The 24,447-nt window shown below is 28.5% G+C and overlaps 2 protein-coding genes across 5 annotated transcripts; one reads left to right on the top strand and one right to left on the bottom strand.

Annotated features, from left to right (window-relative positions):
- Positions 1 to 6,003: 6,003 nt before the first annotated feature.
- Positions 6,004 to 22,131, top strand: Mmp1 (Matrix metalloproteinase 1). Of its 4 annotated transcripts, none has more exons than XM_035095503.1 (9): positions 6,004 to 6,694; positions 11,840 to 11,963; positions 14,412 to 14,519; positions 15,955 to 16,409; positions 16,589 to 16,736; positions 16,857 to 16,993; positions 17,079 to 17,399; positions 17,583 to 17,664; positions 20,573 to 22,131. In XM_035095503.1, the coding sequence occupies exons 1-9, from the start codon at positions 6,563 to 6,565 to the stop codon at positions 20,713 to 20,715; spliced, it is 1,650 nt and encodes a 549-aa protein (XP_034951394.1). In that variant the 5' UTR covers positions 6,004 to 6,562; the 3' UTR covers positions 20,716 to 22,131. The 4 variants fall into 4 exon arrangements, with proteins under 4 accessions (XP_034951394.1, XP_034951392.1, XP_034951393.1 ...); XM_035095501.1 differs by having other exon boundaries at positions 17,583 to 17,790; XM_035095502.1 differs by having other exon boundaries at positions 17,583 to 17,790; positions 20,187 to 20,709.
- LOC118074356 (O-glucosyltransferase rumi homolog) lies at positions 22,127 to 23,991 on the bottom strand. Its single transcript, XM_035095505.1, has 5 exons — positions 23,636 to 23,991; positions 23,183 to 23,556; positions 22,809 to 23,087; positions 22,514 to 22,746; positions 22,127 to 22,438 (listed from the first exon to the last, which is right to left on the bottom strand). The coding sequence occupies exons 1-5, from the start codon at positions 23,754 to 23,756 to the stop codon at positions 22,243 to 22,245; spliced, it is 1,203 nt and encodes a 400-aa protein (XP_034951396.1). The 5' UTR covers positions 23,757 to 23,991; the 3' UTR covers positions 22,127 to 22,242.
- Positions 23,992 to 24,447: the final 456 nt, after the last annotated feature.

Genomic DNA, 24,447 nt, shown 5'->3' with positions numbered 1-24,447 from the left:
GATAAATAAAAACAATTTAATGGGAAATCACTGAAGTACGTCATCATCTAGAATTTGACAAATTTCACAAACCAAAACGGGATAAATATTTATCGAATTAAATTTATGAAAAATTTTTTCAATTTTTATTCCAGATATTTTGTTTATCAAACATCTTTAATCATGCGCCTCGTCGAAAGTATTTTTCATTCAACAATCCTGATCATCTAGCTTCCAGAGGGTATTATTCATCAGAAAACTCTGACTGTTCAATCTTGGAATGGATTGTCTGTTAGACAGTTGGATGGACCGTAGAATATTTTTTAAGAATCTTTTCAAAAGACCGAAAACACGTGTGATGCATATAGAACAAAAAAATATTATATAAATATTAAAATCAGCCAGATGATAAATTTTTCAATAGATTCATAAATAAATGATCTTTGAGACAAGTATAACAATGACTTTAAATGAATATTCAATCTAATGTGATCATTATCATCAAGATAGCCCTCTTCATTTCTTCTTATTTAGATTATTAATTAGGCATCTTAATATCAATTAAAGGATCTTGAGAGTTGATCCTTCTATTCACCGATTTAGAATACAATAGTTTTGATACGTGATTCAATTAATCGAAGGTGATATGCGTACCCGGAAAACTATCGTCTTCCTCGATTTATTTGAGTGCATATTCACTCTTTGTTTTTTTTCCAACTTTGATTCATTCAATGAAACATCATCATTCTGACAATAATAATTTAATTAAAGAATTAAATGATAGAATCGTTCAGAAACGTAGCTATTGCATTGTCATCATGGAAGATTTTATCATTAAAAAATAAAATGTAATATTCACTGCTCATTTTTTTTTTAGTTTCTTGTATATCACAAGGACTTTTTCGAGAGCTTAAAATAATATTAAAGTGTGAATGACGTATGGAATTGGTTCAGTAACACACCAGAAATTAGAATAGAGTTTAATTAGGAAAACGTCGAGTTTAAATAACAACTCGACCTCTTTTAAGCTTCATAACTATAACTCTATTGCTTCTATTCATGCATATGATCCAGCCATGAGTGCAGCAGAACTATCGACAATTTGGCTTGCTAATGAGTTAACATCATACATAACACACTGTCAAGGGATCTTATTGTAGTACATGATTTATACACCGTTGGAATATCTGATGATCGAGGGACCTTTAAATTTGATTAATTGAATTCAAATTCAATCTCATTATGATTTACCTTATAATATAGTTTTAAAATCACTGATCAGTTACACACAGTAAAGGCTTTAATGAGAATTTTTATTCATCATCAAATCAACTTTCTACATATAGACATTGTATACATTTAATTAATAGTAACAACTAATTTCTCAAAATAATAAATTATTATTATTAATGCTTATTCATCTGAAAAAACGATGACTTATTTCAATATATTACACAACATAGAATTATTATAAATAAGGAATTATCAAAAATATTGATAGCTTTTCATTGAGAATCGTGATGTATTCATTTCTTATAAGTATTGTAAAATGTCTTCTAATCTCAAAACTCAGATATTCTTAATGAATAATACTTCAGTTTAACAATTACTAATCAAAAATACTATTGTTTTAATGGAAATTTCTTCCTCAAGTTTATCATTTTTCTCTTTTACTTATTATGATAATCGTTAACAAAAATCATGACCATCAGCAGTACCACACAACTTGATTGAATTATTGCAATAACCAATTTTAAATACCTTTTGATTTCAAGCTGTCTAAACGAAAGACTTTAGCAATAATTAATTCCAGTTCAATGTGGAACATGAAATAATTGTAAATGAAAAGTTATTGAAATAATTCTGATGATTTTCATTTTATGAACAATTTATCAATTAAACGAATTTCCGGTTTATTTAAGATCAGGGTAAGAGATGTAATTTTACGAACTAGGTATATAATGTAATATCAAGACATGCCAGTTCTCCAGTAATAAAACTCATACTGCAGTAAGCAGTATAGTGACACCAATCATATTACACGAATAAATTACAATGAACCTTTTTTACTAGAATTTTAAGATTTGTTTTAAATAATTTTTTTATTCAATCACTCATCATCCAACAATTTGTATTGAATTAACATAAACACCAACTTGTCATCTGCTACCAGTTTGTTCTGCTCATTCTGGTAAAAAATGTGATGCACGCTCAGATAATGCTTGACAATTCTATAAGAATAAAACAATATGAATGATTATCCATATATTTTTTTCCAGCAGATAATTATTAAAAAAGTATTATTTTATGTATTTAATAGATAGCTGGTATTTAGATCAATATTTTTTAATGGAACATAATGGATATAAATTCAGCAAATGCTTTGTAGTAGATTAAATTTGATACTACGTTAGAAAAACGTTATTTCAACGTTACTTCAACGAATAATATAGAAAATTTTAGAAATAACAACTATGTTATGTAAAAAAATAGTATTATTAATAATTCAATGTCAACTCATTTATCAGTTGATCGTAATGACAATTATGAGATGTTTTCATATCTTTTTTTTTTTTGAGTAAAATGTATTTACTAACATCTATCACATTGCATTATAATATATTAAATTATTTGGAAGAAGAAATAGCAATCTGACTCTAAAGTCTGAATTGCACGAGTATGAGTCACTTGTCGAGCACGACGATGAGTTGTTTCCTACTCTGTACTTTCGTCTCTTTCTTACTCTCTATCTCCACTTCATTCCCAGTGAGCGTGACTATATTTTTTTTTATATACATCAGATAGAATCTCAGATAATGGACCAACTCTACATGTATATCGTGAAATAAAATCAAGTGACATTGATTTTTACCATTTGAAATGACAAAGAGTAAAAATAAAAAAGTATGGAAAGAATTATAATGAAATTTTCGATGTTTGGTGATCAAGTTGAGTCAGAATGACTGAAGTACAATGAATAGAGTAGGATATCGAAGAAAGAAACACTAATAAAATAAAAGTGAAATGATTATTCTCCCGATGAATTTATTTTCAAGATGATGGACTGTTTAATACAGTATGATACTTGTACTGCATTCTTAGAAAATAAAATAAAAGCTCCCTGAATTTGAAATCATCAGACGATGCAAGGCGGCGTCGCGGCGCCCATACTTTGGAATCTGTGACTCATTCTTCTGCTGTAAGAAAAAATCCAAGAGAAAGAGTGATTTTAAATAACTCAATTCTAACAAATATAATTTTTCAATTTTCTTCTATGCTACCTTGATAATAAGTTCCCGAAAAAAATGATTCACTACAGCGTCCTCAAATTATGAAATCGTGATTACTTCTAGGAATAAATAATAAAGAATAAGCAACAAAGAAAAATTAAAAAGTAAGGTTTTTTAAAAAACTATATAATAATAAGTTAAATGATAATAATAATACAATAATTTCATATTGTTGTGACGCATTTAAATAAACAAATTTGTTGCTAAACAAACAAGTAAATACAGTGTTGCTAATATTAAGAACGAATTATTTATTATGTAACAGTGATAAGAAAACATAGAAAAAAACTTATGTTAAATAACAATGCTTTGCAATCGAATCAATTTTTCATGAGTTTTGCTTTTTTATTGGAATAAATAATGTCAAATTATTTATAAAATATTTCTTTCTTACTTTGATGGAGAAAGTTACTTCTTTGGTTTAAAGAGGGATGAAAGGGAAGGTATAATTATAAAGACCGTGAAAAAATGATCTATTGTCTGATAAAGAGGTTTTGGATGCTTTCGATTTCTAGGTGTGGCAGACTGAGACTTCGATCAGGGTCATCCTCTTGATTTCGCTTCATTCTTTTCTCTTTCTTTTAACTGAATAAGAACTTATTGATAATAAAAGCTAATAAAAAAATATTGAAACTATTCTTCTTTTTTTTTTTCATTGTCTTTTTCGTTTATAAAGCTTATTGTAATGAGTGATTAACTTTTGTAAATTAAAAAATTTATACAAATTTTAACATTCGATGTATGACCAAAAAAAGACAGAAAAATTTCATGATTCATTGCGGGTATATAACACTTTTTTATCTATGAGAAAACCAAAAGCGCGGATCTTCCTTGATCTTTTGATGAGGCAGGAAACCACCAAGATATAAACGAGTCGGCGTGGCGACGAGATTTAAGTCAGAAGAGCGTTTGAAGAATATTAAATACATTTCATTATAAATACAAGGGTCAATGGCAAAAAAAACCGAATTAATTTTATTTTAACTTCCACTTCCAGTTTTTATAAACCTTTTTTTTACCTATCATATATCAACAAGATATTCTCTACAAATATACGAAGTAAGAAATGATGTTAAAATTGAAGCATTTACGTTACGCTGAATCATAAATACAAAGAAAATATTATAACAAAGCCATCGAATTAATCAACTGATAGAGGTTTAATTAGAATTTAATTGTTCGTTATTACTTCACATCGATGTGATTATTTTAAAAAGTGTATAATGGCTGTAATTATTTTTTAAACGTAAATGAACTAAAGCGTAAAAATAAGACGCAAAACCTATCGAATGTATAATTTAAAACATTTTTAAATTTTAAGTAAACAGCTTTTTTAACTGAATGCTTTATGAAGTTGTACATTAATCAAAAATTAATTAACAACAATAAATTTTCTGTCAAAGATGTTTATCGATTTCATTTAATAGAAAAAAGGATTTATTTAAAATAAATTATTCTGTATTTAATCGTCTGTTCTTAACATTTTTCTAGATTGTATCTATTACAATAGCTACTAAAATTTTAATTTTATCAGATCAATCAATACTTATCAATGATGAGTTGATTGATAGATTCTTCAACTGTATTTATTTTATTTTATGATTTCATAGAGAATAAATTTTAATTCATTAATAAACTTCTTTTGTTCAAAATTTTTCTGCCACTGAAATAAAATTATCTTATTTCATTTTACAAGTAAGAATCACTTCATGAAAAATTTTATCAATATATGGATTAATATCACGTTAAAAAAAAAGTTGATGTTTACAAGCTATTAGTATTGACAAAAACAAACTGAATTAATTTTTTATGAAGCCATTGACCCAACGACCACCCATGAAATTTCATAACTTAACAAGCATTAGCCAAAGGTTTTAGATAAGCTCACAGAGCAAATGAGAAACCCAGCAGGACAGCAGTAGCCCAATGGAAGTAATTCTTCATGAGTAAATTGATGGACCAACGCCCTACAAATATAAAATATTATAAATTACAACACAATAATATTTGTCATCAGTAATTATTTGGCCAAAATATATATCAACACTTGAACAAACTATTTTGAGCAAATAAATATCATAAAACTCGTGAGATTAATGGAATAAATTTTGTGATTAAAATGAATAAAGTGAATGCAAAATCGGAAATAAATGTCCTATGACTGGATGTTCAATATGATTCTATCAGATTTAATCAAGGACTTTAAGAGGGAAGATGACTTGAATATTTGCTGAAAAATATAATAATACAAATAGCAAATTGGCTGTCAAATCACGGAATAGAATCAACAATGAAAGGATAAAATTTTCCGGAAATAATGCGATGCACTGATAAACCTTGTAATCAAGGATTTTAATGACAATTTTTTACTCAGAAAATAAATGGAAAATCTAGTGATAATTAAGAGCAAAATTTATTTCTAACTCATAATAAAAAATTTATTGAATAACTGAAGCTAATGTTTCTAGAAATTTTCTAGAATTTATTTTTTACAATTAATTAACAGAATACTTGCTAACATAAATACAATAAAATGTTTGGAAAATTAAAGAATAAAATTAATGAGAAAGCATGGAATATTTCTGAATAAGATTAAAACTATGTTAATAGTGCATAGGACATTGATAATGGTGCAGTCGGTTAGTTGGAACTCGCGTCTTGATCGAGGAGTTGGTGAACGCGCGGTCTTGTGGATCGAGTAGTGGGAGTGCTCGATAAAAGACTCGGTTGCGTACTGATAGTATTTCAGAGTAACGCTTGACTCCGGGCACAGAGCGCGTGGGCCCGCTCTACTTTCTGTTCTGTGTTTACTTCGCATTTTACACTCGGTTATATTTTTATTAAAAAATTTTATATTGTTTATTGCCTTTAGTTAAATAATTTGTTCAAGCTTGATAAGTCTTAGTTGTAAATCTAGTATTTAATAATAAGATTAATCAAGCGAGATTCTTGAACAAATCTTATCGCAAACTGGATATAAGAATAAGAAAAGTCATTGGAAATATATCCAGACAATCGCGCGCTCTGAAGAAATTCAAATCGATAGTGTCGTGGCAACGATGTTGTCCTGACCTGACAGGCCAGGAAGAATTGTGTACATTACGAGAAAAAAACTGGTTTTTTCCATCAAAGAAAAGCCAGATTAGCTAAAAAAAACCCGAGAGTTAAGCAAAAAGACTGTTAGAAAAAAATAGAATAATTTATCTAAAACGAGAAAACGTGAGTGTTTGGTGCGAAGAGTTCACAATTCGTTTATTTTTATCGGATTGTTCAAAAACGATTAAAAGAAGACGATGGAGAACCAGAGAACAGAAAGAAGAAAAGAAGCAAGTTGGCGACATAGTTTTTATATAGTAGTTTTAATAACTCTAATGTGTATTAAAACTCAAGAGGCAGCTCCATCAATGTCTGACACTGCTGCAATGGTGAGTCTGACATAAATATTAAACATTTCTAACAAATGCACGAGTAAATAAATTCACATCTCAAGCTAACAGATAACTGAGTAAAGTAATTAATTGACAAAAATAAACAGAGATAAAATTTATATATTCATTCTGAAAAAATTAAATTTAAAAATGAATTATTTCATTCGCGTTTAGTCAACAATCCTTTGATATTAAACAATTAAATTATACATTGATTGATTAATTTATGAATTAAATAATAAATAAGAAAAAAAAAGCATTGAACAAATGAATTATTAATCATCATAATATTTAACGACAATACAATTTAAATCAACTAATAATTTAATTTTGTAACCTTCAATTGATTTAATGATACGTAACCATCAACCGCTACAATAAAATAGAATGTTAAAAAAAATAATAAAAATGACAGATATAAATATTACAGCTTAATCATACACGACTGATTCAGAAGGATTGAGTGACAAAAATGAATAAATTTTTAAATTCTAAATTTACAGTGTATGTAAAAGAATGCAATTCAAGTCAATTGTCTAAATAAGATAATTCCGGGAATGTTGAAAAGTGTCGGAAGATATAGATAAGATAGTGTGAACAAGTGGAAGAATAGAAGAAGCTGCAGTGCGGACTATTTAAGTGGTAACGAACTCGAGAATGTCGTGGTCAGACGATGCCCAGTAGAAGTAACGTTACGCAGTCGGACTTGTACTGCAGTGTCTGACCTTTAATTCAAGTTGATCATCACTACTGCAGTACCAAAACTTTATTTAAACAAAATGATCTTTGTTTAACGACTAATTAGATTGTTAACGTCAACTGATTGTTTTTTCTGACATTTTTCATGATTTTTTTATAATTGGCCTTCAATAATGTCTCTTTGTCTGTTGATCTTTTACGTCATTCCAATAAATCAACAAAAGTCTTTGTCGTTGCAGTTAAAAAGTTGATAAAAGCGCGTAATTGTCTCGGCATACAGCCAAGAGCTGGAACACTCCTCTAAGGATCATGTACTAGGAAATAGTAAATAATGTATATATGTATATGGTTGATGCGGAAATAATCGACGAACCGCAAGTTACCTGGCCTTTGTCATAATAGCTTCGTAGTCAAGACACGAATTTAACGTCACCAGAATAGAATATTAAATATCAAGATACAATAGTTGATAATAGTATAGACTTGTCTATCAAATAGAAAAAAATCTTAGCTTCTTCATAATCTAATCCCCCACGTGCCTTACTAACGTTGCTGATGCATTTTCTTTAATGAGCACGTGTTCTTTAATGATTTACATTTTAGCTGCATACATCTTGTAATTTAATTACAGCTGTTTCTTTATTTGCTATTATTCATAAGTAGTCTTGCTATTTCTTTGCGTTAATTTTACTAATATCATCGTTTGTAACATTTTTTTTTCCATTTAAAAATAGAAAAATTGTCTGAAACAAAAAATTTATTTAGTAAATAATTTGTTTCTTAAATTATAATTTTTAAAAAAATTAAATTATTTTCGTAGTCATTCAGTTGTTTATAATTTCAATAAGTATTGGAATAAAATTTTAATAATTATGAGAAAAGTTATTATTATTCACTTAAATTCCTTTAAAATTTTTTAATGTCTCTCGTTGTCTTTCTGTTTTTTTTCATGTAATTTTTACCAGAAATTTCTATATAATCTGTACAATAATTGCAAATACACTTATAATATTTATCATCAATCTTTTACAAAATAATAAATAAAATGTTAAGTAAAAATATTAACTAAACTTCAAGAAAGATAAGTCGTGTAAAATGAATAAATGAATATATTTATCGTATATCAGTGATAAAGATAGATTGTTTACGTTTTTGTTCATCACGTACTCTAATTAAAATTCACAATTTTTTGCAAGAAAAAAAATAAATAATGTACTTATGACGTCGTTTCTTGACAATTTTCTACTTTTTGTTTCAATCTGAATAGGAATATAAAAAAAAAAAAAATAAAGAACGTTGGAGAGTATCATTTTAAAAATTCATGACTTTTATAAATCCAAATGAAAATGAAATACTTGTTTTACTCATTTTATAGATAAAAATAATTATATACATACGTATATCATTATCCAATTTTGTGTACATTTGATGAATAAAAAAGTAAATAAAATAGTTCACATATTAATACTCACAATCATATTAAAAACATCTAAATCCTATGCGTCGATGAATCACACTGTGCATTTCAGTGGATTAAATTCATATCCATAGAGTACACTAACTTCCGGCGTTGAATCAGCGTTTTTCGCGCCAATGAGTGACTCATTAAAAGCGTGCTGGTGACCTTTCATCTTGCGTACGACACGTTTGGTGTTAAAAATCCCACCCTCATTTTTTCTTCGATACAAAAATCTAATCACAAAAAAATATCTGCTAAAATAATAATTGATTGAAAAATTGAATTGATCCATAGATTATAGAAGTATATAAATTTAAATAACTTTTTTTATTACAAATAATTACTTAGATAAATGGATGATAGAAATAAAAAATGATGATTACAGTTAGAAATAATTATTAGATTAATTATTCAAGTACTACAGATGATCTAATGGAAACGAATTTTTATAATTCCAATCCATATTCATGAGTCATATAATTTTTTTTTTTTTTTGTTAACACTCGATTAAACTGAACATCAATGAAAATATTTATTAGCATTAATGGCCTCATTTTTTATTCTCATTTTGTAAAGAAAAAACATAAAAAAAATAATACCTCAATTCCAAAATATTTAGAAGATGCATGCGTGCAGTAGTGCACTGAACGACCAAGTTTCAACCTCGACCTTGAAGAGGTCTTTGTCGAAGCAAATCCATCAGTATTCCACCCCTGAATATCTTCTCAAAGACGTACTTTGAATACAAAGAACGTGCCATGTTTCTTTATGCTTTGTGTCTACAAGTAAATTTACAGGCATCCAAATGGAGTTGCTTCCAGTTTGTTAGTTGGACAGAAAATAAAATTTGTCCATCTCTTATAAGAGTATTTTTACTTTTATTTTTAAACGGAAGAGATAAAAAAATTTGTTAGATACAATCCCATGATGTAACTAACATCCAGATACCTGAAAAATTTAATTTGCTAGAAAGGCTTTATCAACATCTTATCATAGTCGTGATAAAATTTTTAGATAAAAAAGAACGACAAACTCACCTCTGAATAAAGAATATCTCAATAGTATCTTTAATTGTAAATGCAACTTTAAAGTGTTTACACAAAAATTATAATAAACATTACTGACACTAAAAAAAAAGAGAGAGTGTTGGTTTTTTGTTCAAAAATTGACGTAACATAAAAAACTCAAACTCGTGTAATATCCGGTTCATGTTTGTAATATATTTTTCAATGAACACTACAATGAATGCTTTTAAGATACTCAATACGTATATTTCTTAGTTGTCTTCACCTAATCCAGGTCAAGGAAGTCATGGGAACGTCAGGTTGGCGTGGCTCGAAGAAGAAGAGTCTATCGATCACTTGGGATTCGGCTCCAATGCGACAAAGTGATAAACGATCATTTATCCATTACAATCAATAATCTGCAACTTCTTTTGAATGGCAAAATATAAAACAATTAAATCGTTGTAACAAAAACAAAAAATTACTCATCATCATTCAAACGGACACATAAATTTAACTTACTTATTTTCTAATGAATTCTTATTAATTGTGCTCGAGAATTTTTTTTCTCATAATGATATAATTAATCCATTACGTGTAAAATTTTTATTGTAATAATCCTTGAGTTGCAATTAAATTTCTGCAATTTATTATAGTAGTTGGTAATCAAGCTTTACATATTATTATCGAAACCATAAAAAACAAATCATGAAGAGCTGTTATCTTAAATAGAAGAAATAGTTTAATATTAAGTTGAAACATATTATTAACATTTTAAATGAGTTTCTAAATTTTGTTTATTTCTTTATTTAAAAGAACGAAAAAATAAATGATGGATTTTAAATCGATGCATAATTGACTGATAATAATAACTGTCAAAACATCTGACGACGGTAAACTTTTGTAGAATCTATAAAAAAATGAAATTTGAATTCACTAATTAACGGGCGACCATATAAATCGAATTAATTAATCTAACGTGTTCTCTCATTTCTCATCTTGAAGCTTCCTTTTAAACTGTCAAAACTCGTCCTGAATAACTAAAAAATGCGTCCTCCACCTAAAATCGATTAGATGAAGTAAAATGGGTTCTAGGAAGTCCTTATACATGACATGAATCACCAAAAGCCTCTGAGATGTAGACAAATAAATGAATGAGACCCCCACGAGTGAAAGAAGCAGGTGTTTTGCCATCTGGACCTCTTTTATCCTAAACATTAAATCATCAAATTAACAACTGGTTTCCCTTTCTAGTTGTCGATACACAAAAAAATGTTAAAAAAACGTCTTTAACTTTGAATAAAAATTTAAAAAATATTTTATAATCAGAAGAAAAATCTTGGCGTTGAATTAGGCAAAAGTTGTTTATAAATGCTTGTCACTCGATCAGAGATAGTCCAGGCGTCTGTTTTAAAGCTTCACAGTGGAATATTAATAATGCTTTCTTGGATATATGCACAAATAACAGTACTCTCACTGTTGGAGAGGTCAGTAACCCTTTTTCTGAATTTCTTTGGTCCATTAACATCGAGTGACTCAGTTGCCCTTCACTCTCATAAGAATTTGAGAGCTTGACAATAATTTCCTGTGCAGGTCCCTGACACGATGATCAGGTCTTAGTAAAAAGAACCGGTTTTGATGACCATCATTGATTCAATTAGCATCTGTGAGTCACTTGATTAAAAGAATAAAAAAAATAAAAGCTATAAAAAATGTGTATTATCATTTGTGTATGGTCAGGAAGCTTCCCTCTATCCGGTTGTTACGTAGAATAATCCCACACCTTCTAAAAAATATTTTATTTTATTTCACCAAGACAGAAATTTGACTCATAAGTATTATGACACATTCATAAACATAAAGGTTTGAATTTAGTCACTGATAACTAATAATCTTAAATATTATCGTTAATTAAATAATTATGCTAGTGATAAAAATCAATAAATAAATTACTGACATTTTTGAAAATTTTGTTTACAGAGATACTTGTCTCAATATGGATATTTACCTCCAGTAAATCCTACAAGTAGTGGATTGATCGATGAAACTAAAATGCATCAAGCAATCGCAGACTTCCAATCATTTGCTGGGTTAAATATCACAGGTAAGCTTCTACTTGTCTTGTTGATTCATTTGATTCATATGATTTACCGAAAAAATAGATTTTTAAATCTCATAATCCTCAGTTAGTTCATTAGTTAGTCATTGCATTGTAAAGATAATGCAAATCGCCTGTAACAATACAAGTATAATAAAAGTATAATCATGATATGTACTTGTAAATCATTCATAAAGCAACGGATGCATTCATCCAAAGCCTACAAGTGACGCGTGCTTGAAGGTCACTAAAAATCGAATTTTTAACTCAAGTTGTATTACGAATTCATAAAAAAATAGTTATTCATCTAACATTCAAATAAATGAGAAAAAATTTCCCGATGATTCGACGAGTGAAATATTTAGTAAATACAGGAAAAAAGCTGTAATACATCACAACTGGAAAGATAAAAAATTAGTTTTGATGATAGAATTTATTGAAACCATAAGAGAAAAATCAATGAACGCCCCCTGAAGAATGAATAAGTAATTATAGTTAATAACAATTTAAAATATAAATCAAACAAAACAACAGTTTTCGCATTGAAAAGAACTTTACAAACTACAATTATGTGACTTTTAAATAGGAAATTATTATTAGAAGAATGCTGAGTAAACTTTTAAACATTTAAAAGCAAAAAGGATAGCTACCAAGAGAATAGTTTCTTCTTAGTCAATGTTAAGGCCGCCTTGTTTATAAAGAGCAGCAAGAAACTCGTTTTACGAGACACTACAACCAGTAATCTTGATCATAGTCAGAGTTCACAACTACTTGAGAAGAAAATGTATGTGATAATTGATAACTACAACAAACGATAAACCAGAAGAATCTTCACGTAATGACAACATAAATTTTGACTAATCGGCATGTAATAGTAGGTTCACCTAACCTAAATAACGAAGAATAAAGAGAAGCAAATAGAGATGAAAATTATCGGAAGTTATTTGTATGAATCTAATAACCCATTAAAATTAATTTTGATAATATCTAGAATATAATATTACAGGAGAGAATGAGTGATAATCAACTTGTTCCCTTTTAGATCTTACTGGGTGATTCATGTGAGTGATACTCAGTGACATTTATATGAATCACTTTCGATGCTAGACAGGCGAATGAAGGATAATTATTATGATATTAAATATTAAAAGAAGAACATATATTCATCAAAACATTATATCAATGACCTTTAGCAAGATTATTTAATAGAGTTTATCAACATACTTGTTACTTTTGCAATATTAACATATATTTTATCATTATTTTGATTATATATTCATTAAAAGTCGATTAATGAAATATTTATCTATTCTAAATTCGATTACTTAAACACATCTAATATGTGGTAATTAAAAACCAAAAAAAAAAAATATCCAACCAAAATTTTTTTAAAAGCGTTTGTGCGTAATGTCACTGTCTAGTGGTCAGCGAAAGTATTAGAAAAAATATGAAAATGAACTCGTCGGCCTAGACAAAGTAAAAAAATACAAAGGATTTTATGCCAAGGTGATTTGAGTATTTTTTTTAAGTATGTGAGTAAAGGGAATTACTTTGTTCATGGAGCATAACAAGGAACAAGAAGATCTGGCGCCATAAACAGTTTATTGATGAAGCGGAAGACGCAGTGGGGGACGTACCACACTCAATAAAAATTAAATATACGAAGAGATCACAATTAGCAGAAATTATTGAAGAGAATGGATGAATTATCCAATGCTACACCCCCACTGCTTCAGGGTGAACATTACATGATGACGAATGTAATTGTTATTTAGTTAGATGATGTGACTATACTCAATCCGGATAAGTTGTTAATTAACTCAACTCGGATGCAAATAAGGAAGTATGAGTACTCAAGTACTTTGGTATTTTTCTAGCAGTATTACTACAATATCCTTCATAGAATAATTATTTGCAATAGACAAAAATTGCAATGTAAAAAAAATACAATTCTATAATTTCAAAGTTTTTAATAGATGATTCATTATGAAGAAAACAATTATAATCTAAAAGAATGAATAACTTCTTTAAGGATGTGGTAGAAAAGTGTAAAAGATAAATCAATACAATGGAAAAAGATCGCAGACTTTTGCGTGACCTGCCTTTGAACCTGAACTCGTTAGTGATGAGTAAGACTACATTATGTGACCTGATGAAAGAATTTGCGTGTTATTCCATCAAGATTTTACACATAAAACATCATTCATTCTAATTCTAACGGTTGTTAGAAAATTATTACTGCATCAGACACACCCTCACTTGAAGAGAAAAGTGAAAAAAATGGCAAACGTTCAGAAAACATTCATAAGGCATTTAAAAATCAATACCATTTTTTTTTACCGTTTTAACATTAAGTAATTATGTGTAAGTTGATACTGAAAATAAAAAAACTAATAATCATCAAATAAATTATATAATAAAAAAGTTATAATTTTAATTTCTATTTTATTTTAGGTACTTTAGATAATGACACCATATCTATGATGCAGTTACGGAGGTGTGGAGTCAAGGACAAAGTGGGACCGAGTTCAGATGGAAGATCGAAACGTTATGCACTTCAAGGTAAAATAAATTTCTCTACTACTCTAAATTCTAAATATTCTCTAAAAATTACTGAATAATTCAAAAGATTTAAAATACATTTTGAGTAAAAGGAAAATTTGAAATCAGATAAGCAATTTAATTAAACAATTGTAAGTAAGTCATATAATTAAATAGTTATCTAAAAAAATTACGAGGAAATTAACAAGTATATTCTGCATTTTATTAACGTGTCAAATGAATAACATTTTATAAAAAAGACGTTTCACTTCAATAAGAAAAAATTAGAGAAAAAATGATTAGTAACAGCAAGAGCAATTCGCTATCCCGTTTTTCCAACGACCTCACGTTTTGTCATTCACGTGATTTCTGGTACAATTCATTGGTCAATTGCGTTTCTGGTATGACACAACCTGAGTTCGGTGAAGCGTTTCGATGGTCTATTGGCGTTTGTATACCGTTGATTGATTCATCAGATACAGGTAGTTTTTCGAATGCTGACTGCGTACAACCCACGTTCTTTTGTACTACTACGGACTGGGCCAACACTTTTAACTTCCTGTTTTATTGCTGTTGCCGAGTAACGTGTCAATCTATCACCTCTGATAATAATCATCCATTTGACTGGACATGTAACCCATTAATATAGCTCGAACAATGAATGTATAATGATTCAGTTTCTTTGAATGATAAGAAAGTGACAAACTGAGTTGATTCGATGTGAAAATTCTCAAAGAGTTTTTCTCACCAAAAGCTAATGTCAAGCTTACGCAACGAATAATGTTAGAAAATGCTATGAGCACGTATCCAATAATTACTGATGGTCTATAGTAAACGTAGAATGATCTGTCATTGCATAAATATGCCTGTTTTCATATGACACGCGAACAAATTAGAATTCTTTATTGCGGAAAATACGATAAAAATGTCAACACATCACAATGTCAGATATAGTTATCATGAAAAGTTATTGAATAGTTGTATTTTGCTTTTATCTTTCACCAAAATCATTTTTAAATTCATTTCTCTAACCAATAATCATTGATTTACAAAATTTTCCATCATAAAACCTCTAGTTTCAAGTTATATCTAATCTTTTCATCACAATTAAGCCATTACTTTTTTTAAAACTTACTCTAGATTGTATCAAAAACTTTACATTCGTGTGGTTTTTCCAACTTGTGAACACGAATTATCGAATTTTATATTTACATATAATATTAAAAATAGAAATCGACATCTAATATCTTTGAAACAATCATAACTTTTTCTACTATTGATGATTCAATAATTGCTCATCTGTAACCAATGAGAAAATTGTGTTGATGTTTATTATGGTTATATATGTAGATAATAAATAGAGTTTGCGTGCAACACAACTGCAATTTATCATAATTCCGAATAAGATTGATCTCACTGATAGCTATTTCAAGGTTTTATTCTGTCCTTGACGTAGGTTCTAGATGGAGGGTGAAAAAACTCACTTACAAGATCAGCAAATATCCAAGAGCTTTAGATAAAGCTTCTGTTGATAAAGACATCGCTCGTGCTTTCGGAGTTTGGTCTGAATATACAGATTTGACATTCACCCAAAAGAAGTCCGGTCAAGTGCATATTGACATCAGATTCGAGCGTGGAGAGCATGGAGATGGTGATCCTTTCGATGGACCAGGTGGGACTCTAGCTCACGCATATTTTCCAGTTTATGGTGGAGATGCCCATTTTGATGATGCTGAAAGATGGACTGTTAATAGTTACCGAGGGACCAACCTTTTTCAAGTGGCAGCTCATGAGTTTGGACATTCTCTTGGGCTTAGTCACAGTGATATTAAAGCAGCTCTCATGGCTCCATTCTATAGAGGATATGAACCTAATTTTGTTTTAGACAATGACGATATTTATGGTATTCAGGTAATTTATTAATTTCAAAAAATATAATATTTATTAAATGTCTTAGATGTATTTAAAATAGTTTTATGTTTTAAATTAGAAATGATGAACAACAAGATTTTCAACGTGTTGTAGTTATGAGCTATAAATACTTAACAAATTTAATCCTAAATCTTCCTAATTTAATTTCTTAATTTTAGGCTCTTTATGGAACAAAATCAACTAACGGAGGCAATGTTTATCGTTCGTCAACAACACCGACAGGAGAAGAAGATGCACAACTTTGTACAGATCCAAAAGTAGACACAATGTTTAACTCAGCTGAGGGTCAAATCTATGTATTTAAAGGTAAATAGACTTCCTTGAATCGTCATTCCGTGGATATTTTTACATAAACTGCAGCAACTAACAATTTTCCATGACAATTCATTGAATAATTACATAGAGCTAACAGGAAATAATTTTCAGGCGATTACTACTGGAGACTAACGGACGATGGTGTTGCCAGTGGGTATCCTAAGCTCATTGGTTCATCTTGGAAAGGATTACCCGGTAACATTGATGCTGCTTTCACTTATAAAAATGGAAAAACGTATTTCTTCAAGGTAAATATTGCAGCCATTAAAAAAAAAAATTACATAATGTTAAATTAATCAAGCATGTAATCAAACAAAATTGCTTAATCAATAGGGATCCAAATACTGGAGGTTCGTTGGCAAAAGGATGGACGGTGATTACCCTAAAGAAATTAGCGAAGGTTTTACCGGAATTCCAGACAATATAGATGCGGTAACAGTTTGGACTGGTAATGGAAAAATTTATTTCTACAAAGGAACCAAGTTCTGGAGATTCGATCCAGCTCAGAGACCTCCAGTAAAGAGCACTTATCCAAAGCTTATCTCGAACTGGGAAGGTCTTCCTGATAATTTAGACGCAGCTATTACATATAATAGATATACGTTTTTCTTCAAGGACAACGCATATTATCGGTTTAATGACCGAACATTCTCCGTAAGTTATTACGAATTTTATTAACAATCGCTACATTTTTAAATCAATTACAATTCTCAGTAATTATATCGTTTTTAATCTTTAATGTTCCTGTCAACACTTTAGATAAAAAGCATTACTATCCATTAGTTCAAGACAGATAATTTTTTTTAAAAGTGCTAATATCTAATTTGTATGATTCAGGTCGATGTCGCAGATCCAGCGTTTCCAAGGGCAACTGCCTACTGGTGGTTCGGCTGTAGATCAGCAAGCCGAGGGACACTAGGTAATGTCGCTTGGAGTAATAATTATGCAGACAGTTCCTTGTCTGGAAACTTGGAGAAGGTTGACGGTGATCACTTAGGCACTGATAATGATCAAGACGATGTTGGTGACATCATTTTTGATGCAGGTACTTGATGATGAACTTCATTGAGATGAAGGAGTCATAAAATTAATTTAGCTATGTGATGATTTAATTAAGCGAGACATTATCAATCGCTTGCTTTGTATTTTTATTGTATACCTGGCTAGTGTGTATTTATGGGGCTTTTGAATTTGCTGCCTAAATCGTCTCGTGCGCTTCTAACTAAGAAAATATTTTTTTAAATTTTATCGCTCATTTAAAAATGAGTATAAATAAAACGTTTATAGTAGCTAATTTTAATTTAAAGATTATTTAAAATTAAACAATGAAATGTTAAATTCAGTAAACCTATAATTTAAAAAAAAATTCGCGGATGTGATGCAACAATCATATTACAAGAGCAACGTTATATACACGTGTACTGTGATAAGTAGCTCATCCTGTACATCTGATCAAGCCGCCACTATTTCCGGTAATATGTATTTGTAATAATATTTTATCTGTCTGCCATATTTTTTTATTGTCAAACAATGACAATGCGCTACAAAGTCATAAAATGATAATAATAATGCAACGAAGCGTACGGGTGGATTTGTAGACGTAAGTAAAGAAAAATTACATGTGGTGACGGTACTAACATTGTATGTTTTACTTATAAGAATCTGATTTTTTAAAACTTTTAATCATTTTTTATCGAAACAAGCTAAAAAATAAATATTTCAACCTTATTAACAATGAGCATAGAAAAAATAATTAAATAATAAATAGTTAAAAAATTAAAACACTGTTTTCTATATCTTTGGATAGCAAAGATGTTCTTAAATCTATTTTTCCAAATAATTCACTGTTTTTAGCCCAAATTATTCATTAGCCAGGCGTTAATAAAAATAGCAATCTTTTGTTGTACAAAAATAATGAGAAAATGACTTGATGAAGTGATAAATATATGTAGAATAGTATTATTTAATTAGCAAGTAGCCACAGTATCGCCGTCACCGAATCCACAGTTGAAGAGTAAATATTTTAGAGCAATAATTACGTAAATATTAAATACTTTAAATTACTGCATCTCTGCATTATTCTCAACTCGGTGCTTTATGTTGGGTTTTCTTACTATTTTCTTTTTTCTTCTTTACCATAAAATTATATTTCTATTACTCATTTTGGTATTAACTAATATTTCTATTAATTTTGGTATAATATTTTTTAAGGGATAATTTAATCATTAATCAATCACTTATTAAAATATTTCTATATAGAAAATGTCTTATTTGTCTCATTTCTCCCAGCATGATTTTTTGGCATATCCATACACTCATTGCGGTGAAATATCGCACAAGGAAGTGAGAGAAGAAAGAATAAGATACAAATGAAGATTGAACAGCCCTAAAAAGGTGCATGGTTGAAAAAAACTATGAATAAAACTCAACGCTTGATGGTTGCGTTGATTTGGAACTAAACCTACTATTCAAAATGTTACTTGTTACTTGCTTTAACTATGATTATTACAATTGAGCACTTTGATTTTTTATTGCCAAAAAGTGAACACATCCACAAAAATCTCACCACTTTTTTTTATCTAAGTAGTATTTTGAAGCACGTTTACTGTTTTTCGTTTATTTGTTTTGATGCACGTGTTTTTTTTACTTTCAATGCACGAGCGCACTGAGCTGATTACATGACGCACAATTATTAATTCAGTTTAGTATAATTAATTTTTTTTTGGTTTTTTTTTTGTTAAAATTTAAGAATATTAGCATGTGTTTTTTTAAGTTTATCCTTCCTCACAATCCTAACATAAAAAACAAAAATCCTAATGTGTTCAAGCCTTCCTTGGAAATTCAAGACAGTCCTTCAGTTGCCAGAAATAATATTTAAAGATCTTACAATACGAATATTGATTGCTTAATCGGTCTCCACATCACGAAATCATGTGATATAAAGGTGATTGAACTTAAAATAAGATTGTTTTTCATTATTGTAAAGTACTTCATATTAATTCAGACCACGTTCAAGAAATTCATTTTTCTAGTTTTTTATCGGTCTTATAAATTATTTTTAACGAAAACATCAAATATTTGATCAAGTTTATATTGAATATATTAATTTTTTTTTTCATTTTAAAAATAACTTCATACTTTCTGTATTCTGCTTTCAAACTGTATTAAATATATTTAAAAGACAACCACAGAATAATTCCAAATTAGTAAAAATTTGTAAGGAATATTCTTATTAACTATTGATATTACAATACTCACAATATTTAATGAGTTTACTAGTGAATTTGATGATCAAATATTAGCATAAACTAAAGCTGACTGAATGACGAATACTCTTGAATACTTCATATTTACTACCTAAATCAACTCCACGATATCCTAATTAGAATTTTTTGCAGCACAAGTATTATATTAACACGTGTAAAACACTCGTATTTACAGAGGAGCTAAATCATGGGTCTCATGGATTCAGTAATAAATGAAGAAAAAATTTAATGGCCTACAGTCATTAAAAAACAGTGTGCCACATATTATCAAAGTTAATGAAAATAATAAAGATAAAAAAAGTTCCAAAACAACCAGCTTATAGCCACGAGTTAAAAAATGTTTCATTACTCTACTGCAAATACAAAGGCAGAATATAAATGTGATCATTATTCAACAAACAAGTTGGATCCTTAACTAAGAAGCTTCCACGTGCGATACTTCATTATATCACGTGCAAAAAATTTTGTTAGACTAGAAACGAAAAGAATTGATAAAATAAACAGAAGATTTTCTTGGAATTTCATCAAATTCAATATTAAAATGCAGTTTTGTAAATATAGGAGATACTGATGAACTTGTCACCACGGCAAATAAAGAGAATGGAGCTTCATCAATCGTTAACTCAAGGAATCAACAAGTCTTGAGGCTATCAGTCATTACTGCAATTTTAAGTTTTAGTATAAGGTTTATTTTAAATACGTAAAGATATTATTAAATTTTATTATTAAATTTGCTTTAAAAAGTTGACTTGTTGTCTAGGGTTTGAATGAACGGAGCATAGTGAAGATTAAAATGGATGAAAGATAGATGTTCGTACAGAGAATGAAAAGTGAATGTGAAAGCAAATTCAATTAATTTTCTTATTAATGATAAAGGCTATTCTCTTCAATTGTAAATGATTGTTAAATTAATTTTGTTGTATTACGGTAATATTAATGTTAAGGTAGTAATTAATATCAAGAAACCTATAAAACCCGTCTTTCTATAGAAAAAATCAAAAATTTATTTATGAATTTAAAAAATTATTTTTACAGTGAGGAATTTTCATACTTTTTGAAATTGTTTTTTTACTTTTCTTAACTGTGAAATACTTTTCATTTTACATCAACAGAAAAAGAAAATTTCAGAACTTCGAGCCTGTCACTGCCGACGAATATGAAGTTCGAACATCAATGATGTTAATAATAAACATTAACTTCGTAAATCAATAAATGAGACGGGTTTCAAAGATACAATCATTAAAATAAGTAATTGATGAAAAGTATCATTAAAAAATCTATATAAAATACCAGTGTTTGTAGAATATTTTTGTAATTCGAGTAAATAAGAATTATCAGAAAATTCAATTAGGATTGGTGAAAACTATTACGTAAACTAGAAAATTACTGCTTGTGTTCGACTGTTTATTTTGCATCTAATCATTATAATGAAAAAAATTCAAGGATACTATTTTTTTATATAATAACTCTTGAGTTGAAATTTTTTTTCATGCTAGTATTTATCCTGAAGTATTAACTGTTTTATCTTTGTAATTATCATTTAATTATTTTCTATATTATTAGAATATCATGCAATGATTTTTATTGAAAAATACATTTTTTTGAATGAAAATATTTTATTAATATAATTTCATCAGATTATTAAATCATTTTAAATTACTTCAAGTTTGGAAAGTTATTCAAAACTTATAACAATAAAAAAAAAAATTTTAAATGAATTAATAAATTTTCAATAACATTGCATTAATCTAATAATATGAATTCGAAATTGTAAACTATCAATAATTGACAGGTACTTAATAATTGTACTATATTTCGAATATTAGAAAAATTAAGAATTTTTGAAATGCCTTACATATAAAAATGCGATGTGATTACTGTTTACGATTTTTATTTACAAGATTTGTTTTAAAAAATTAACAAAAAAAAACAAAAACTGTGCCTTATGAATCATAAAATGATAAGATATACCTATTAATTGGAATTTTAGATTTACTTTTTAATGGAACTTGCCAATCTGTGGTAAATACGTTCCCGACTATTTATATACTGACATGCATTGTAATATATTCCCATATAGTCACTTAATTACATATCAATAAATTTACTTGCATTTTAAATAGTCAGCTTATTTGTTTATTGAAATCCAAAAACCCAACTATTAGGCTTTTATAAATATAGTTTACAAAAAATCCATTGTAAAAATAAATTAAATTAATTAAAATACCCCTTCACTTTTCTTTTATGATTTTCAAATTGTCTCTTAATACTGGTTCATATTTTAATAGTTTCGAATACGAATTAAGTAAATGTTTCCAATAGCAATTAATATCAGCCATTTTTAATTTATCCCAAATGAAATCTCGACCACGTTGAGCAATTTTTTTTGCAATTTCTTCATTATCTTCAGCAAACTTTATCAAATTTCTAGAAAAATTATTATGTCAACATGTTTATGTTAAACTCTTTTGATAAAAAAATGTTATAAGAAATCCATCATACTCTAAATCTTCCTGACTAGCATCTTTAGATACTGGAATGTAATGAATCCATGGTTTCATAGAAAAATAGTAGAACTCCATCCATTCATCTCCAACATGAAAAACCAATGAGTTACATAAAAATAAATGTTTGTGTCTAAATGACGCAGCTACACCTCGATAGTTGAATAGATATTTAAATTTACAATGTTCTTCTAAAGAAACTTCCGGAGCTGGAGGTTGATACAATGTGTCCTAAAAAAATTTATTTTAATCATTAATTCAAATATATTACTAAAAATGCAACCAAATCTTACAGCATCAGATTTCCAGGCTTGATTTTTAGTGTACTGAGCATCAACTAGATGTGGTTTTTTTCGACTTAATAAAATTAAATTATCTCGTTCAGAACTTGTTCTTGACCCACGGAAAAAAGCTTGATTTTTTTTCTTCTCCCATGGAATATCTTTACTTGCTTTATCTAAAGATTTACGATGTTGGTCCCATCTTCCCAAACCACGTGGATACAAGGAAATAGCGGGACCTCCTTCCCAAAATGACCAGGCTGGATACATAATGTCATAGAATTCAGAAGTCTAAACATTCAGAATTTTATCAAATAAATTCTCGAAGAAATGATAATTAAACATTGCTGTGTAATATGATCAAGCATACGAATAAATATACTCACCTTACTGAAAGAAAATATTGGCAACATTGGCCCGAAATGTTTACTAGATTGTGGATAATCTCGCGTATTGATAACCATTTCTATATTACTCATATTTCCAACGAGTTTCAAAATAAAATGCTCAATTCCCGCACATCTCGATGGAAACATGCAATCTTTTTGTCGATATAATTTACCATCGATTATTTGGTAAACCGTTCCTTTATTTATGGAATTTTCTATGAAACTTTTACTTATACCACTTTCTTTGAATGGTTGTAGATCTTTTTTGATGACTTTTTTATAGCAAGCACAATTTTTCGAACTACATTCTTGATAATTACGCTCTGCTTCTTCAATTGCTGCATAATATTTTCGATATTTATTATCTAAATCTGTAATAATTAAAAGTTATCTTTATTCACACTCCAACATGAGCTAATAATTTTTATAAACTCTTATAACTTCATTTACCTGTTAGTTTTTGAGCATCATTATTATCAGAACATGATTCTTTTTCGTCGATCGGACAAAATTCCTGCTCTGATAAAGTACTTGTAAATGTAAGTATTGTTAAAATACACAAAATAAACATATTAACCGGTTTCAAACAATTAAAATATGTAAACAAGTGTCAGTCCCATCCCAACCTTGAAATGTAAAATGTTATGACACTACTCCTAAATCCAAGAAAACATTTGTTACGAAATAATGGATATAATTCTTGCAAGCAGTATAATAACATTAATTTTTTAATGAAAAAGAATCATTATTTCTTATTTGCAAAGTTTTTTTATAAATAATACAAGCAAATTTAAAAAATATTAATAGTATTCTATACTTTAGTTGAGTATCTGCGCCACTTTCGTTTTCTGCGGCGCGATCTTTAATTTCAGCTTAGAATATCTGTCAAATAAACAATTCTAAAGTAATTATTCTGAGTTTTTTTATTACATAGAATGAAAATTTATAAATTGCTTGAAATCATAAATTTTACTCTATCTTTGAGATTAATAGTGATGATAAATGAACTTTGGAAAATAATTAGTTCATATTTTCCGCCCGCTATTCAAAAAGTATAGAGGTCATGACGATACTATAGTCAAAATATTTTATGAAAATTGAATGAAAATTTTTATTATTTCCAATAATAACTTTCATAGTAACGGAATTTTGAGTTTATTATAAATATCTACATGATTTTTTATACGTTTTTAATATTTAGCTTGAATTGCAATCGTTCATATTTGTATTTACTTTTCATAATATTTTCTAACCTCCTCCTT

This window comes from Chelonus insularis, unplaced genomic scaffold (genome assembly GCF_013357705.1).
Source record: "Chelonus insularis isolate UGA/USDA-ARS -01 unplaced genomic scaffold, ASM1335770v1 contig_135_pilon, whole genome shotgun sequence".
Lineage (NCBI taxonomy): Eukaryota > Metazoa > Arthropoda > Insecta > Hymenoptera > Braconidae > Chelonus > Chelonus insularis.
The sequence above is the reverse complement of the archived record's forward strand: the minus strand, read 5'-3'. Positions and strand labels throughout refer to the sequence as shown.

Coding starts and splice junctions, on each gene's coding strand:
- Mmp1 (XM_035095501.1), top strand. CDS start 6,563: ATGGAGAACCAGAGAACAGAAAGAAGAAAAGAAGCAAGTTGGCGACAT. Junction 6,695..11,839: donor TGTCTGACACTGCTGCAATG/GTGAGTCTGACA, acceptor TTTTGTTTACAG/AGATACTTGTCTCAATATGG. Junction 17,400..17,582: donor TTAATGACCGAACATTCTCC/GTAAGTTATTAC, acceptor TGTATGATTCAG/GTCGATGTCGCAGATCCAGC.
- LOC118074356 (XM_035095505.1), bottom strand. CDS start 23,756: ATGTTTATTTTGTGTATTTTAACAATACTTACATTTACAAGTACTTTA. Junction 22,747..22,808: donor AAGCCTGGAAATCTGATGCT/GTAAGATTTGGT, acceptor AAATTTTTTTAG/GACACATTGTATCAACCTCC. Junction 22,439..22,513: donor GCTAGTCAGGAAGATTTAGA/GTATGATGGATT, acceptor TAATTTTTCTAG/AAATTTGATAAAGTTTGCTG.